The sequence below is a fragment of the Mauremys reevesii genome, linkage group 3, assembly GCF_016161935.1.
Source record: "Mauremys reevesii isolate NIE-2019 linkage group 3, ASM1616193v1, whole genome shotgun sequence".
NCBI classification, from domain to species: domain Eukaryota; kingdom Metazoa; phylum Chordata; order Testudines; family Geoemydidae; genus Mauremys; species Mauremys reevesii.
Genome location: NC_052625.1, coordinates 117,495,093 through 117,513,722, shown reverse-complemented (window position 1 = coordinate 117,513,722; position 18,630 = coordinate 117,495,093). Strand labels below are relative to the sequence as shown.

The window sequence follows — 18,630 nt, the reverse complement described above, 5'->3', positions numbered from 1 at the left end:
ATTTCCTACACTTCTAACCCTGCTCTGACAAGGAACATGTGAAGAGGCCTTCCTCATTCAAATGTAACTTTCTCCTCGATATTATACTTACTGTGTTCAGGAGGTTTCACTATTGTAGCTAGAAAAAAAGAGAAAGAAAAATATATTTTTAATATGTATGTCACTACAGTGCATGTTTTAGTGAGTTTGTTCTATTTGGGTCAATAACACAAAGCTTTGATAATCTATAAAACAGCCAGCATACTGTGTACAAATACTATGTACATTTGCAAAAACAAAACAGGAGAGCACTGTCATAACCAAATAGCTCCTGACAACTAATTTTAGGCCAAATATGAAGTGATGTGTAAGGCAGTCTAAATTAGGCTCCTGTAAAATTCCCCTAGAACTAATTACACCCACTCTAGCAACCCATGAACAATTCTAAATTGGTGGCATTTTAGAACGGGGCAATTTTTTTCATACAAACCTGTGTGTGTGTGTGTGTGTGTGTGTGTGTGTGTGTGTGTGTGTGTGTGTGTGTGTGTGTGTGTGTGTGTGGGGAGAAATGCAGATCTGACAAAACCAAAACATTTCATGAATTCACTTCAATTTTGGCTGAAACCCTCCCCCCCAAAAAAATTCTGAAAAAAATCAAAATGTTTTCACTCAAGATTTTCAAAATGGATAATTTCAGGGTTTTTTAAATTTTGAAATGACTTTTAATTTTGAAATGTCCTTTCATTTGGTTTAAAAAAAAAACCCAAAACTTTTTAAAATGGTCAAAATCTAAACAAAAAAAAGTCAACTCTTTCATTTGCCAAAAAATTCATATTTTTTTTTTGGAATTGCCAATGAATCCAAAAATCCATTATTCACCCAGCTCTATGCCAATTACACTGCTGGCTAGCTATGTGGGGGGGCGGGAGGAGGAGTAAATTTAATTCTACAAAGGGGTATAGCAGTGGCTGCGGAGGATTCATTTTGCCTCCTTGGGTTCACTCTGAATCACTGAGGCTCTGCACTCCCCATCACTAAATTACAAAAGTGTTTCCCTAAGTGCTGTACTGCTCCAGTTCATTAGAGGAGAACAAGGTCATAGGGTCATCAGATGTCTGCATATGGTTCAAGAGAGCACTAGGAAAGGTTGCTGGTGAATACATTGGTCCACACATCATATCCTAATGGGGACATAGTCGACCATGTAAGGTTTTAGCCTCCCTGCTGGTTAGGCTATATGCTGCAGTGCACAGCAACAAGGAGGCAGAAAACCGTGCTCCTCTTAAGTAGACCAGCAAAGCAAGCTGCAGAGCATGTCCTAACCAGGAGTCTAATGTAACATGTGACTAGCTCCTTAGCTGGTGTGAATGGAGCTACTTCAGTTTAAACCAACTGAAGATATGGCCCCTTATCATGATTGGTGGGATACCAGGCAGGACTCAGCATAGTTTTTCCACATGGGGGGAGAAATACATGTTTTCAGTGTGAAAAATTCTCTGCAGTTCTTTTGCACCTTCAGAGTGAAATACTAAAAGAAATCCAAGATGGCTGGTCTTATTTCACAGTGAAGCAGAAATGTGTCTTCCTTCACAGAGTAGCTATGCTACAATCACCCATTCCCCACTAGTGCCTGCTCTTGTTACCCCAGATTAAAGGAGACAACAACAGGAGCCAATACTCAGATCACAACAGAAATAATGGAGCATTTTGTGCTAAGAGGGCATGTAGGATACGAACTCTAAGTGGTGGCAAGCACGGAATCAGCAATGTGAAGGAACTTAACGTGATGATAGAAGTTATCAGTACTCCTACAGCCCTATTTGTCATGGCTGTGGAATTCACATACTAAAACATTTGACCCCTGCAGTGTTAAGCTATGGTCTTTTTACAACAATCTTTGAAGATGCTTGCTGCACAGCTCTTATTCTGTTATGTATATTAGTAACATACTTGGTAGTTTGGCCTCGACTTTTTTGCCTAAAAATACAAAAAGAATCAGTTTTCAGTTCAAAATACACTTTAGATAAATTCTACTGTATTACAAGATTATAGATGACACATTTGAACTCTGAAGGTGGAACTCAGACTGTATGATGCAAAAAAACCCAAACTAACAGAAAATAAATTCCTTCTCAGCTATGAATTTTAACTGAGCAAATTAAATTCAGAGTAAGTGTCAGTTTAGAATATTAATTTATGGAGCTGAAATAATGGCTGGTGCAACCATGACAAGATAGCATTTATAACACCAAGTACTATAATTAACCAATAATAAAAAATTGTTACAGCTAGGCAAATAAAACACAAATACTGATTTTAAAAACTCTTGAAATTCATCAAATAGTTTGATGGACATTATTTGACCATGTCTATAATCTCAATAATAATGGTTTATTATAGCACAGTCTATCCAAGGTTCTAAAATTATTTTCAGACATTAAGAATTCAGCCTTAACATTCCTGTGAAGAAAATATTATTCCCATTTTACATGATAGAGGATGGAGCTAGGCTGTGCTCAGTGGTGGCAGATGACAGAACAAGGAGCAATGGTCTCAAATTGCAGCGGGGAGGTCTAGGTTGGATACTAGGAAAAACTATTTCACTAGCAGGGTGGTGAAGCACTAGAATGGGTTACTTAGGGAAGTGGTGGAATCTCCATCCTTAGAAGGTTTTTAAGGCCCGGCTTGACAAAGCCCTGGCTGGAATGATTTAGTTGGGGTTGGTCCTACTTTGAGCAGGGGGTTGGACTAGATGACCTCCTGAGGTCTCTTCCAACCCTAATCTTCTATGATTCTAATTGGAAAAACTGAGACACAGAGAGGTTAAGTGACTTGCCTTAATTCACATAGGATTTGCATGTCAGGATCAGGAATAGAACTTGTGTCTCCTGAGTGAGGTAGGTAACTCTGTCCTTATCCACATTTTACAGATGGATTTGTTTAAATTGCAAATGAAGAATAAATTAAGGTATTTTGTTGTAGTCACTTTCCCTAAAAAGGCAATGCCACTTGCCCAAAGACAGAGGGAGTCAGTGTCAGAATGGAAGTTGAATTTTTAAATTCCTGATTCCCGGACTTATGCTTTAACCTTTGGTTCATTCCTTTCTCTAATAAAATACACCAAATAATAATTAGATTGGTCAGGAATTTTCCATCTAAATGTTATTTGACAGAAAATGCAGTTTCTGCAAAGTTGAAATTTTACACAATAAACTTCTGATTTTGCTGAAGTGTTTCAATTTTCTGCTGTGAAAAATCAAAACAAAATATTTAGTTTTGGGTCAAGTTTACCTGACTCAAGACAGTTTGGTTTGTCAAACCTAATCAAAATGACATGGGTCAGTTGGACATTAGCCTATGTCTGCCAAAGCTGCCATGGTGTCTCAAGGAAGTTATAATTCAGATGCCTCACACCGACATTCTCCTCTATGACCATCCTCTTTGGCCAGATGACACCTACCATGATGCACTGTAGTTTTCCCTCTGGCTGAACTGCCATTGTGCATCATAGGAGTCTCATGGCCAAGGTGCATCATGGGAGATGTAGTCCAACTGTGCAACCCAGCCTACAGCGAGGCCTGTGGGCAATGAAGCAACTGTACTACACTCATGATGCACTTCAGCAGCTCAGGTGGTCACTGATTAATGTTAAACCAAACTGAAATGAAGCATTTTGACATCTCTGAATTGAAAATATTCAAAACTTTCCATTCCATAAAAACATTTATATTTTGACTTTTCCTCCTGATTTTGGATTGTGGCTAATTATATCTCTCTAGTGACCCCTTAGGGAAAGGATGGGCACTGCTTCTGTCTCAGGGTCTAGGCCACAACCCTCCAACTGTGCTGTTCAGGCCGTCTGCCCTTTGCAGGGTGAAGTTAAATCAGTCCAAACAAAAAGTCAGTATGCTTCTGCAGGCCACAAAATTAATCTTAGTAAACAGACTTGGTAGTTTCACCCGTTACTATTTTTACATTCAGTTCAAATTATGTTTGAATCTTGCCTGCTCTTCTTAGTGCCAGAAGGGTATTAATTATATATGGCATATTTGTGTAAATTAGCTTCAGATAAGGATTGAGAAGAAAAATCCTTTAGTTTATTGAACCGTAAATTGGTAAGGCTAAAAGCAGAACACGTTTACTGATTACTGTCATCTAGATGGAAAACTTGACATGTTGTTTACTATTCAGATGGCAAACATATTTTTGTGTGAGTGTGTGTTTCTGTGTGAGCGAGTGAGAATGGGAACATGCATTATAAGAAAAGAATTCATTATTAAGTGAAATGGATGTAATTCTAGAACCGTTTATTTATTATGTGATAACAAAATAATACTGATGTTTTATAGTCAGAGAAATTTATTCTTTGCACAGTTAAATGCATATTATAAACAAAGAAGTTACCCAGCAAAGTTTCCTGCTGACTTTACTGGGATTTGGATTGGACCCTAAACTCACACTACCATGACATTTATCTGTAACTACATTACAAGTAAAGGGCCAAAAGGGAAACTGAGATCAACAGAAGTCTCTTTGTGACATCCAAAGACAGAACTTGTTCCCTAGAATTTGCACCTCATGCCTCGATACACAAAAGGACCAAATTATGACACCCTTACACATGTTATGTAGCACTTACTCCACAAGAAGTCCTGTTGACTTCAATGAGGCTATTTAGCAAGTAAGGTAGTATTCAGCATGAGTAAGAATGTCAGAAGCTGTCCTCAAGTGTTTAAAAAGATTCGCTCTTTAAAATGTGACAGAAACTTAAAAACAAAAAATGAAGACATACCTTCAGCAGCGGGATGAAGGACTACTTTAGCATCTTTCACCTTTTTGGCTTCTAAAATCACTGTAAACGAATAAATAATATCAAATTAAGATGTAATACAAAAAAACCCCTCTCCAAATAAAATATGATGTTTAAGACTATGCAGAATCCCAAAACAAAGTAAGAAAAGTAAAAAGACGTGGAGTTTTTAATGCCTTTGTCTCTCTGATGTCCCTATTAGGAAAACATTTAAGCATTTGCTTAAATCCATCCCTCTCCACAAAAGCACATGAGCACATGCCTAGAGTTAATCATGTATTCAAATCTCAGTGCCTGGAAAAGAATTTAAGTACCTACTTAAGTGCTTTCTTGAATTAGGGTCTAAAAGCTTCTCTCCCATACGAATGTGCTTTGCTCCTTTTAAAATTCCCAAGGAACATACTTCAGGGAGCAGTATGAGTTAACATGTGTCACATGACTCTGCGTAATCTTCAATGCAGTTTTAATTTAAGGTTCAATGAAACAGCTTTATCCTTGTTGGTACAAGGTGCTTCAGATTGTGAAATATATGTATTATCAACAAACCGGCAGAAAAACGAGATTAATTATATTTGGACAGTTTCAATATATCTCAGACTAAATAGATTTGAAAAAAGCTTTAGAATTGAATTCATCAGGATTTATCACCTTATCCTAGAGCAGTTTACCCACTCTTGTAAAGTTATTACCTCCTGATTCCAGGGGGGCAGCACAATGTGCCATTTCCCCCCTGTTTTCAATGTTAGTGAACCTGATCCATCACAATAAATTGTTCTCTTCTGAGCCCTGGCAGGCCTTAGGAAAGTAGATGCCGGTTAAGCAGCAGGGAGACTGATTCTGCAGAAAGGCCTGCCTGCTGTGCATGCAGCTAAATTATAATCCTCCAAAGTAGATCAAAGGCAGCAAGTTGATTTGAAAGAGAAGAGGTTGTGCCCTCCTTGCCCTGCTCTTCACTATACTAGTTAAGATTGCTCCAGTAGCCCTTGGGCAATAGTAACTCAACTGAAGGGATACAGGTAAGAGGGAAAGGGAGTGGTGGTTGGTAGGGTAGACAAAATAAAACCTGTGGACTGAACTAAAAAACTCAAGATTACCCAATAAAACAGCTCTACTGAACACAGAATGGCCTTTCAACCTTCCTTATAACTCCTATCTATTTTAGGTACTCATTTGGTTCCCACTAATACAGTATCTCAACACTTCACAGTTTTCAAGGTAACGATCTTCACAGCATCCCTGTGAGTGAAGGAAGTATTTATCTTGTATTAAAAATGGGAATGCAGTCATATGCCTAAAGTCACTCAGAGTCTGTGGTAAAGCAGGAAACTGAACCTAGATCTCCCAAGTTCCAGGCTAGCCTTGTAACCACTAGGCCATCCTTCCTCTTACTTCCTGTTTATTCTGGTAGGCCTGTGTGAAGCTAGAAAGCTCCATGGAGTAGAATTTCACCACTGTTCTTCTGATTAACCATGATGACATGGTGCAGTGATAAAGGCAAATCTCCTTAAAGAAGATCTGCTTTACTATTATAATTAATAATTGGCCAATGCTGTTAGGTTCTACATGGTATTGAATTGCAATAAGTCAATTCTTATACTGTAGCTCTCCATCAAAAAACAGAGTGCTCAAATGAAAGACATAGTTTTTTCTATCCTACAACTAGAATAGAGGAGCAGCAAAGCCAATTCTGATATATCTGACTTCATATAATTTCTATTTCTGTGCCATCTCCATTTGGATTGCCTTACATATACACTCCAATAGCCTACGCATTTGAGATTGAAGAATGAATTGACCTTCGTTTTTTGGTGGGGGTTAAGCTGTATTCTCAAGTTGCAGCTCAAGAGCACTTTGTTGCACAGGAATACGAAGGAAAACAGAAACTTTCTGCTACTTCTTGGTATGAGTGTAACAATAGAGGTAGAGAAGAGGTATAGGCTACTTAGGGAAATTTTATGATAGGACCCACTTCAGCTTGAATCTGAGCTGCATGCCTATGGGGAATGGCAATAATGGTCCAAGTCTTCCCTTATTTACTACACTCAAGTTTGTCAGATGAACAATAGAAGTGCACTGGGAAATGCAGATCTTGTTGAAACAGGGTAATCTCATATGAAGGCATTAAAAGTTAATGGCTTTAAAGTACTCTAAATCTCAAACTCCCAGGAGGACAAATCTTCCATAGAAGGGACTGGAGAGAATGAAATTACAGCTAAAGGCAGATTAAATATGTGCATTGTATTCACTACTTAAGCACGTGTGTTGAAATGCCTGAAGAACACTCTTTCAATACTATTAAAGCCTGACCTTTAAATGCAATTTTCCTGATGTTATATAACAGGCAACATACAACTCACATAGAACATACCTAAAGTATATTAAAAACAGTTTTCAGGGAAATCATGTAAATCATTGGGGTCAAAGGCATCATTCTTCTACAGGGTGCCCATGCATGTGTGCAAGCACTGTTATTGTTTAGAGATGAGCTCAAACCAACCCCCCAAAATTAAATATAGTTTTCAAGGCACATTTTACAGCTGACAGTTATCTCTATAATGCACCAAATCAAAATCTGACACCCAAGCCCCATGGAAAAGTTTAGATCTGGTTCTGAACTTCACTGTTCAGACCCTTCTCTATAACTGACTAATTTCAATTAAGTGTAAAAAACCCCACCTTTGTGCATATGCTTCAATATGCTATTTAATTAGTGTGGAATAGAGGCTTTTAAAATGTGGAGAATGCATAAATTTATGGAAAGTAAGAACGTACTGATGGACTTCAGGGGGAAAATATATGCATATGATATCATTTGAAACACTGACATTTAATTAACTTTTGACAATGCTCATGGGATTTTTTTCCATATTGCTAGCCAAATTAATTGTGAGGTAAGATACAGGGATAATGACTAGTCTATAACACCTCTGACTATTTTTTTTCAGCATTAGTTACAAGCTTTCAAAAGCACATTTCAGAAAATTATGATCACACAGTTAAAGTAGGGATTTTTTTAAAGTGTCAAACCCAAGACTCATTAATTTTGGAATGGTATTTGAATATTCAGTCCTCCTCAAAGCATTTACTTGCAGTATTCTCTGCATGTGGAATATGGCAATAGTTTCCCGGTGGGGGAATTTGTTTGGCCAATTAACCATGTGTTGTAAGCACATCAAAGTCTTTCAATATGTTGTGCTGATTGAGAGTTAGCAGAATAGTGATGAAAATGCTGGCATAATGCCTGTGCACATATATTACACCTACCAAACAGTAAAAATAAAGTTCTATATAGTTGGTGGCTTCTTATTTTAGCAATCACAGCTATTGCATCATCATTAAAACACAAGCTTACCTATGTCTGTAACTAGGATTGAATAAATTACTATTGTATTTTAACACAAGCAAAAAGTGCTTAACGTATTGTAATAATAATAGTAACTAAAATGATGTACATATAAAATAGATGTAAAATACTTTAAAAAGGTGTTACTAAATAAATACATTTTTCTTTAATTTAAAAGTGTGCCCTCAATTTTCATTTGAGTGGGGTTACGTAACCAATGGCAAGGTTTGGGCTAAGTCCCGAGGAAAGTCATTTTGGGTAAAAATTTCAAAAGCTCCTAAGTAACTTAAAAACCATAAACCCCATTGAAAGTGGGTCCTGTGCTCCTCAATCACTAAGCCAGTTTTGAACATTCACCTTGATGCTTAAATATGGATTTAGCAGCCTAACTTTAGGCACACAGGACTGAAAATTTTGGGTTTGGTCCCTAATTTAGGATCTGGTGAGAGTAGATATTCTGTATCTATCACCCATTTAAGTCTATAAACTATTACCTGGTTTTGCTGGCTTTTCTTCTTTTTTGACTTCAGGGTCTGAGAAAAATATTAATAAAAAGATTTCTAGAAGTTAAAATTATAAAAACAAAAAATCATTCATTTCAATTTGTGTCCTATTCTTGTTACTCAGTTTTTATACCATCTGACAGCTAAAGAAGTCTGATAGAACTGACAGTCCTGCAGAACTTTGAGTAAGATAATTAATAGTAATACATACTCCATTGTAATAATTTTATGTACTGAACCAATTGACTTATCTGAGGATATCAATGGTGCTTTACAGTTATTAACTCATTAAGTCTTTCACAATTCTGTAAAATGGATATTCATTTGTACCCATATTACAGATAAAGTACACAAAGATTAATTAATTAATGAGGGCTATAGATTATTCAGTAAATTTCCCATATTCATTGCAAATTTTACATACATACAACTAGAGCTAGGCAAGAAATGGTTTTTCTGTCCTGCAGTTATTATTAATTATTATTATTATTATTATTATTTGCTATTATGAAAGTTTTCCACTCTTGCACTAGGATGAAATTGAAACCTGTCAACAAAAACATCCAGGGAGAGACCTTCCCATAGAATAGCCACTCTCCTGGGAGAATCACACAGAGCAGAATGAGATGAGTTACCTCAGAACCAGCCTAAACCGGAGTTACCTTTGAGCCTTTGCCTGATCAGTCATTCCTAAGCCAGAGAGTGTGAGGAGTCATCAGAGGCAGGCAATTACCTTCAGGTCTTGTGATAAGCCCCACACCATTCTGCTAGGGGTCAGCCAAGCCACAGGCAAAGTCCCACTCAGGTGATCCACAGCAGGTATCTAGGCTCCTAAGGGAAGCAGTTTCTCCATTCTACTCACAGGCACTACCTGGCTGAGAACTCTCCCTTATTGCCAATAGTTCCAACAGACTGCTCTTGCTGCTGCTCAAGCCCATGCCTGTTTCCATGCTGACCAGCTGCTGCTCCAGCCTGCATCTGTTCCTGAGTCAGCCACCTGGGATTCTGACCACTTGAATCTGTGTTTCTCAGGTCCCTCTGAAAATCTGGTAGAAACTAACCCTTTTGCAGGAAAAGTTTCAGTTTCAATGAACTGGCACTTCCCGGTGAAAAACTTTTCTCAGAAAACTTCCCAATCCAAGTGCGGTAGCTGGCAGGATCAGGGAGAGCAGGGTCAAACAGGGTCTGAATAGCAACTAGAAGGCAATGACTTATTACTCAAACAAGGCTAGAAAAGAAGCAGGAAGTTTATATATGGTCACCAGTCAATGAGGGTCAAGATCATGTGGCCAATCTGGATACAGGGTGCAGAACCCAGGTAGCTAGCCCACCCACTGTGAATTCCTAGATAACTGCCTGAGTCCGTGTGGTGTGAGGGCCTAGGCTACTTCCCAAGAGTCTGGGGGAGTTAGGTTCAAGATTGGGCTTTCAGACCTGCTCTCCATACAACATTTCTTGAAAACAGCTATGTTTTGATCTTTCAGCATGGAAAAGCACTGATTTTTGCACTTTCAAAGTACATAAGAAAAGCCACCTATTAAATGAAATAGCTCTTTTGGCATGAGTAGATTTGTACAAAGACAAAAATAATCCTGTTCCAGTAACTGGAATTTCCTTGCCAATAGCCTAGATTTCCTGGAAAATGTCCTCTTATAATACAGACATAGAGTTACTGTGCTTTTTTTCTGACTTAGCTAGAATGACTACCTTAACATTCAGTTCATGTAACCATATGACTTCCATCTGGTGGCTAATTTAATGCCTGTTATTACTTTTTCTAAATATAAAAAAAAAATATGCTGCGTATATTTTAAGGGAGAAATCCCAGAAAGTTTAATTTGATGTTTAAAAGAATACATATTTTCTCTTACAAGCATGTGTAATACATATCTCGGTAGTAGATTTAGGTATTCCACTTTGTAGCCCAGTGGGCTAGCTTGCCTTTATTATATTTGCTGCTTTGCATTATATTCAGCAGTAATGTAAGGAACCTACAGGCCTGTAGCCTGTAAGACATTAGCTTCAGCAAGTTAGTGTAAGGCTTGAGGCCTAAGACTTTTGAACAGATAAACTTTGACAGATAAATGGCCAATGGAAACAAGTATTGGGGAGCCAAAAATAGTGTTTAAGGGGAAGTTCTGATGACAGGTACATGATCTAACCACAAAAATGTCATGGCAATGAGTTGATGTATATAACAGGTAAGTGAGCTACCTAACCACAAGAGGGCCATGGTAATGAATCAACGTATATGATAATAAGTTGAGATCATTGAGATACTAACCTAAAGAAGAAAGGCACTCCAACATTAATAAGGTGAAGAAATACAAATAAAGAAAAGGGGCAAATCCCCTACTGAATATGCATCAAACATGGTGGCATCAGCGTATCATATTATAAAAGAGGTATCCCAACCTAGGGACAGTAGGAGAAAGAGATATATTCCTTGGGAGGTCCCAGAATGATGGCCACAGGTGATGAGACCATAACAAGTTAAGAACAGCCAAACTGGGTCAGACCAAAGGTCCATCTAGCCCAGTATCCTGTCTTCTGACAGTGGCCAATGCAGAGTGCTGCAGAGGGAATGAACAGAACAGGTAATCAAGTGATCCATCCCCCATTGCCCATTCCCAGCTTCTGGCAAGCAGAGGCTAGGGGTACCATCCCTGTTCATCATAGCTAATAGCTATCCTCCATGGATTTACCAAGATCTTTTTTGAACCCTGTTATAGCCTTGGCCTTCACAACATCCTCTGGCAAGGAGTTCCACAGGTTGACTGTACGTTGTATGAAAAAATACTTCCTTTTGTTTGTTTTAAACCTGCTGCCTATTAATTTCATTTGGTGACCCCTAGTTCTTGTATTATGAAAAGGAGTAAATAACACTTCTTTATTTACTTTGTCTACATCACTCATGATTTTATAGATCTCTATCATATCCCTCCTTAGTCTCCTCTTTTCCAAGCTGAAAACCCCCAGTCTTATTAATCTCTCCTCATATGGTAGCCGTTCCATAACCCTAATAATTTTTGTTGCCTTTTCTGAACCTTTTCGAATTCCAATATATCTTTTTTGAGATGGAGCGACCACATCTGCACACAGTATTCAAGGTGTGGGCATACCATGGATTTATATAGAGACAATATGATATTTTCTGTCTTATTATCTATCCCTTTCTTGATGATTCCCAACATTCTGTTCGCTTTTTTGACTGCCAAGAGACGAAGCTAGTATGTGCACATTGAGTGGATGGCTTCAGAGAACTATCGAGTGACTCCAAGATCTATCTCTTGAGTGGTAACAGTCTATTTAGACCCCGTCATTGTATATGTATAGTTGGGATTATGTTTTCCAATGTGCGTTACTTGGCATTTATCAACATTGAATTTAACCTGCCATTTTGTTGCCCAGTCACCCAGTTTTGAGAGATGCTTTTGTACCTCTTTGCAGCCTTCCTGGGACTTAACTATGTAGAGCAATTTTGTATCATCTTGCAAATTTTGCCACCTCACTGTTTACCCCTTTTCCAGATCATTTATGAATATATTGAATAGACTGGTCCCAGTACAGACCCCCACTATTTAGCTCTCTCCATTCTGAAAACTGACCATTTATTCCTAACCTTTTTTTCCTATCTTTTAACTAGTTACCAATCCATGAGAGGACCTTCCATCTTATCCCATAACAGCTTACTTTGCTTAAGAGCCTTTGGTGAGGGACCTTGTCAAAGGATTTCTGAAAATCTAAGTACACTATATCCACTGGATCCCCCTTGTCCACATGTTTGTTGACCCCCTCAAAGAATTCTAGTAGATTGGTGAGGCATGATTTCCCTTTACAAAAAACATGTTGACTCTTCCCCAACAAATTATGTTCATCTATGTATCTGACAATTTTTTCTTTACTATAGTTTTAACCACTTTGGCCAGTATTGAAGTCAGGCTTACCAGCTTGTAATTGCTGGGGTCACCTGTGAAGCCTTTTTTAAAAATTGGTGTCTCATTCGCTATCCTCCAGTCATTTGGTACAGAAGCTGAGGGAGAAGGTAATGGTGATGAGGAAGATGATGGGCTAGCATTTCAGGTTGTTCTACAAGGGATGGTGTGGGTATATGGATGTGCAGATGTACATTCTATACTCTATAGTATCTTTATCTACTTTACTGAGTTGGGGTGTTTGTGGCTACGCTAAAATTAGGCTTGAATAAAGCCTGGGAGTGGATGGGTGATTACACAAAGTAGAACTATTCCCCCTACTGTTACTCACACCTTCTTGTCAATTGTTGGAAATGGACCATCCTTATTATCACTACAAAAATTTTTTTTCTCCTGCTGACAATAGCCCACCTTAACTGATTACACTCATTATAGTTGGTATGGCAACATCCATTTTTTATTGTTCTCTGTGTGTGTATATGGTTCTGTAAAAGTTTCTCCAGTCAGATCTCACAGAGATTGGTGGTCTGTGTGAAGTGAGTTGCTAAAGACTTGCTGTATTTGGAGAGGTGCCCAAAAGACGAAGGGCTCTATATCCCATCACCAATCAACTGGACAGTCCCAGTTCCCCTGAAGTGCAACTTCCAATGCACTGAGATTTGAATGTTGGGCTTGTCTTCACTACTGTATCGATGCAGTGGCATTGAATTAGCATGTCTGGTGAAGATGCACTATGCCAATAGGAGAGCTCTCTCCTGTCGCATAATTACTCCACCTTAATGAGAGGCAGAAGCTATGTCAACAGGAGAGCACCTCCCGCTAACGTAGCGCGGTGTAGACAGCACTTTAAGTTGATGTAAGTTACGTTGCTCGTGTGAGGAGTAGGGTGTTCACACCTCAGAGGAAAGTAAATTACATTGACTTAAGCCATAGTGTGGACAAAGTGGAGAATTAAGAAATTCTTTCATATGATGGGTTTGAATGATGTATTACCTCATTCCCTTTAGAAACTGACACATTTAAACTCTCATCTCATTGATCCAGGAACTCTCTTTCACTAAAATAAGTCACAAAGTGCAACTGTCAACTGCACAGCTGAAGCTGAGTCTATTTTCCAGGGCTCAGGCCACACAGGTCTAAGATAGCCCTTCTTTTTGAACTGAAGAGGCTAGAACACCATTTACATGCAAAAACTGTGCCTCAGAATTCCATGTAAGTATTACTCACACTTGGAAGCACAGATGAATTACTTTAGCTTTCACCTGCCTAATTCTGCTCTTTTCTGTCTTTCATATTCCTTCATATTTGATATATGCTATACACATTATGTACCATCATTAGAAAGTGTCACTCCATCTTCACTCCTTCATTTTTTATGACTACTTGTCTCTCTGTATGTCTCATTATTCTTGCTTTCCTAGATGAAGAGTGTGTATTTAAATAAGAAAGGAATAATTGGAGAAGACTGCATATACAGTATGGTTTATGTTTGCAACGTGATGTACATGCAAGATGATATAGTCCTAATTGAACTTAAGTGTGTAGGTAGCCACATACATTTTAGGTAATGAGTCAGTCAATTTTAGATCAGATGCTAGGCACATCTATTATTTTTACAGCTGTGGAAAAAATTATTCTTAAGCAAAACTAGCAAATGTCCCTGTATGTTATTGCTAGTCAGAGAAACACATTTTTAGCCTTGGGCAAATTTTGGAGAATGATAGAATAAGCAAAAAGGTGGTAATAGGCAGGAGGTTGCCACTAAAACACACTGTTCTCCATGTATGCATCACAGAGCAGTTGAAATTAAAGTATGACAAGAGCCAGGTCATTTCTTTCAAGCCACACAGATGAATAGATACCTGTTAGAGGTAACATCTCCCCCTTCCTTAGGCTGCAAATTTTGTTTGGTACTGGCAGTTGTAGCAACAGTCTGTCCACTCTACCTACTGCTGATTCTCCCCCAGCTGCCCTAGCAGTTTGACATTCTAAAACTGAGGAGAGACTTAATGGGGGTGGGGGAGAGACTTAATGGGGTCCAAAAATATCTAAAGCAAAAACAATATTTAAAAGCCAAAGGTGAGCCTTTCCTTCAACTTGACCATCCATACTGGTGAAAGGTAGGTCAGTGGAAAGAGCTGTGCATGAAATACAGCGTGCTCTTGCTCAGATACCTATCTGAGAGTTCCTCCATCTGACCTTGCTGCAAAAATTATCTCAGTGAAGGAGAAGATATGAGGACAGAGTAGAAGAGAAAATTATCAACAGAAACAGTATATAAAAATTACAAAAGTAAATGAAATGTGAAAGCATTTTATTTGACTTAAGAATAGTCTGTAAAAAATGCATATTTTCTTATTTCTGTGGGGAGAGACCATGGCAGGGGAGAGAAAAATAATTGTGGAAAAAGAGAGGAAAATACTAAACTCTTTGAAATGGGATCCTAAATAGCAAATTCTCCTAGCATTTCTTTCTAAATGATAGATCCATAACCAGGGGCAAGTCTCACAGCATTAGCACCCTACCTCGGAAGGCAATTATCTTATTCCTGTCTTTCAGTTCAGGATCTAGCAATGAATGTGATAAGTTCAAGAGTGTGATCACAGCAAGTGTTCTGATGGCTTAAAACCAAGTGCTATAAGTGCTTCTGCCACTGCTCTGACTCTCCGTCCCTTGAGCTACTTTCCGTGCCTTGATTGTTGCAAATTAGTCCATGGATAAACCACTGCACTGGATACTTATTTAGCACTGTTATTTTGCATAACCAGAAGGAACAACAGCATTCAGTTAAACTCATGGAGTGAAATCCTGGCCCCACTGAAGTTAATGGGAGTTTTGCCATCAACTTCAATGGAGCCAAGATTTCACCCATAAGCCATTAAAGCTGATGAGAACTAATTTTTTTCATTTAATTTATAACCGTATATAAATATAACATAAAAATAAATAGCAAGATTAAAAATCACTTGCTGAATAGTAGAAACTGATTCCATTTTTCAGCAATATGACTGAGGAGTGCCAAGCCCTTTCTTTTGAAAGCATAATTTAAAAATTTGTTTCAGAAATAATAATAATGCAGAGCCAAATTCTGCTGTCAGTTACACATGTTTAAATCCCAGATTACTCAGTTGAAGACAACAGAATTATTCCAGGTTTACCCTGGGGTAACAAAGCAAAATCAGATCCAAAAGGGTTATTTTATTTTTAACATATATATATCCCCAATAAGATTATCACTGAAATTTTTATATAGCCAAATATTTTAAATAAAATACTAATTTAAATGTCCAAGCTACTTTTTCCTCCAAAGCCTCTGTTTGTAACTGAAATAAGGTAGTCTGGGTGCAGTCTAGTACACTTTACATTGTTACAGGTTCATTTGAGAGATGACATTAAAGAGAGCGCTTAGAGTCACATGATGTTTTAAGGTCTGATCCAATGGGAGTCTTTCCATTGATTTCAATGTGCTTTGGATCAGACCCTTACAGCTCAAATATCAAATATAATGCCAACAGTGGCACACATTAATGTTACATATAGATCCAAAAGGGGAAAATTAAACAAATGTAGGAGAGCACATTTTGCGAAGAAGAAACAAACAATCTAACTGGTGTACACAGTGCATAGAAAGTTTTTTTTCCTCTCATGTATTGTAATATGATAACAAGAGCCTTTCATTTTCTTTCTAGTCAGAAAAATTGAAGTGTCTGATATTGGGTTGTGGGCTGTCTTGGCCTGTAGTAAAAATGAACCAACAGAACTGGAAATGACAATTGTGCTATCACAGTAGGACTGAATAAAGCTGTTTTATGGTAGCACATGAGGTGATGTGCATCATCTCAAATGTGTCATTGTAGGAAAGAAACATTTCTTACAGCAGTCAAAAGCTGAAATGAACTTCAGTAAAGAGAAAAAAATTGATTTACCTTTCTTCTCACCTTCACTTTTCACTGGAGCTGAAATAGGGGGGAAAAATGCCATTCTTCACGTCTAAAGTTAATGATAAATAATACCAACAGCATTTTGCACCTAAGTTATACAGAATGCCTGCCATGGAGGGATCGCAAAACACTTTACAAAGATTTACCCTCAGGGGAGGTATGTCAAATATTATATAAATATTAATATTTACAGATGTGGAAATTGAGGTTTAGATTAAATGACTTGTCCAAAGGCATACAGCAGATCAGTGACAGGGAATAAAACTCAGGCCTACAGACTCCGACTGTAGAGGTTTAACCACAAGATAATCTTTCCTCCCTCTCATTTATATGCTGAGATAGACACACAGAATGAAGCCTTCAGAATAAGCACTTCAGTAGGAAGATAAAATGGGGAAAGAAGATGGAGAGGTCTTTGAAGCATAGTCTGTGTTCCCTGTTTTACAAAATTCTGTGGTCTGTATTGTTATATTTTAACACTAGCAAAAAGTGCTTAACATATTGTAATAATAATAATAGTAACTAAAATGATGTAAGAGTAAAATAAAGTAAATACTTTAAAGTGGTGTTACTAAATAAATGTATATATTTTCTCTAATTTAAAAGTATGTCCTCAATTTTCATTTGAGTGGGGTTACAAAAAAGTAACCAATGGCAAGGTTTGGGCTAAGTCCTGAGGAAAGTCATTTGGGGTAAAAATTTCAAAAGCTCCTAAGTAACTTAAAAACATAAGCCCGATTGAAAATGGGTCCTGTGCTTCTCAATCCCTAAGGCAGTTTTGAACATTCACCCTAGGTGCTTAAATATGGATTTAAGAGCCTAACTTTAGGCACACAGGACCTAAAATTTTGGTTTTGGCCCCTAATTTAGGATCTGGTGAGAGCAGATATTCTGTATCTATCACCCATTGAAGTGTATAAACTGTTACCTGGTTTTGCTGGTTTTTCTTCTTTTTTGACTTCAGGGTCTGAGAAAAATATTAATAAAAAGATTTTTAGAAGTTAAAATTACAAAAACAAAAATTTATCCATTTCAATGTGTTTTATTTTTGTTACTCAGTTTTTATACCATCTCTCAGCTAAAGAAGTCTATTAGAACTGTTAGTCCTGCAGTACTTGGAGTAAGATAATTAATAGTAATACATACTCCATTGTAATAATTTTATGTACTTATCAGTTGACTTATCAGTAAATTTCCTATATTCATTGCAAATTCTATGTACCTACAACTAGAATTAGGGAAGAAATCATTTTTCTGTCCTGCAATGTTATTCACTTTTTTAAAAGTTTTCCAATTCTGAATTGGGATGAAATTGAAACCTGTCAACAAAAAATTAATGGAGAGCCCTTCCCACAGAATAACCATTCTCCCCTCCCCTTTTTTTAATTTTTTGGTTTGCAAATATTTTTGTGATTTTTGACTTTTCATTCTGATTCAAGATGGGAAAACATTTCAAAATCTCAAAACGATTTACAGGATGGAAAACCATTTTCTATGCAGCTCTAAATTAAAGTTCTCTTAAGAAACTGGTAAGGTCCTCTCATCAATCTAACTACTTTAATCTTCAGGGGAAGTTATTCTTCCACAGATATTAGTTCATATATTTAAAGCATTACATTTGGCATTACCTATAATCCATTTTACCCACTGTTTTTAACCAGAAACTGTTTACTCTCTTGAGGCATGAACCTATAAACCAGATCCTCAACACAGCTACACAGAAGGCAATGGAGTAATGCTAATTTATAGCAGCTGGGAATCTGTCCGATGGTGCAGATGCGTGAACCAGATCCGAGAAGGAAGGGACGAAGAGAAAAAGCAACCACCACTGTCCAAAAACTGAAGTGAACTAAATAACACACTTTTAAGCTCAACTCTAGTGCAGATAAATACCCTCTAACCAATTTTCAACATCCAACAAGCTGTGCTGAGACCCTGAAGTCTACTTTGGGTTTCCAAGCAGGCATTAATGTCTCTGCTAGGCTGGCAGCTACCTTCAAATCTCTTTGGATTGGACTTAGGTGGCTAGAGAAGCATGATTATCTTGTAATGCCACTGATCAGCTGAAACTCCATAATATATGCTACATGACAAGAGCAGCCAGCCCTAGACTATTAGA

At 37.7% G+C, this 18,630-nt stretch overlaps 1 protein-coding gene across 1 annotated transcript in view; it reads right to left on the bottom strand.

The window, feature by feature from the left end:
* TRDN (triadin) overlaps positions 1-18,630 on the bottom strand; it is a 292,575-nt gene that overhangs the window by 44,666 nt on the left and 229,279 nt on the right. Inside the window, exons 32-37 of the mRNA XM_039528738.1 lie at positions 17,440-17,478; positions 16,497-16,526; positions 8,627-8,665; positions 4,772-4,831; positions 1,930-1,956; positions 92-118 (exon numbers count right to left, since the gene is read on the bottom strand). Coding sequence (XP_039384672.1) covers positions 92-118; positions 1,930-1,956; positions 4,772-4,831; positions 8,627-8,665; positions 16,497-16,526; positions 17,440-17,478 — 222 coding nt within the window. The remainder of the gene's footprint in view (positions 1-91; positions 119-1,929; positions 1,957-4,771; positions 4,832-8,626; positions 8,666-16,496; positions 16,527-17,439; positions 17,479-18,630) is intronic.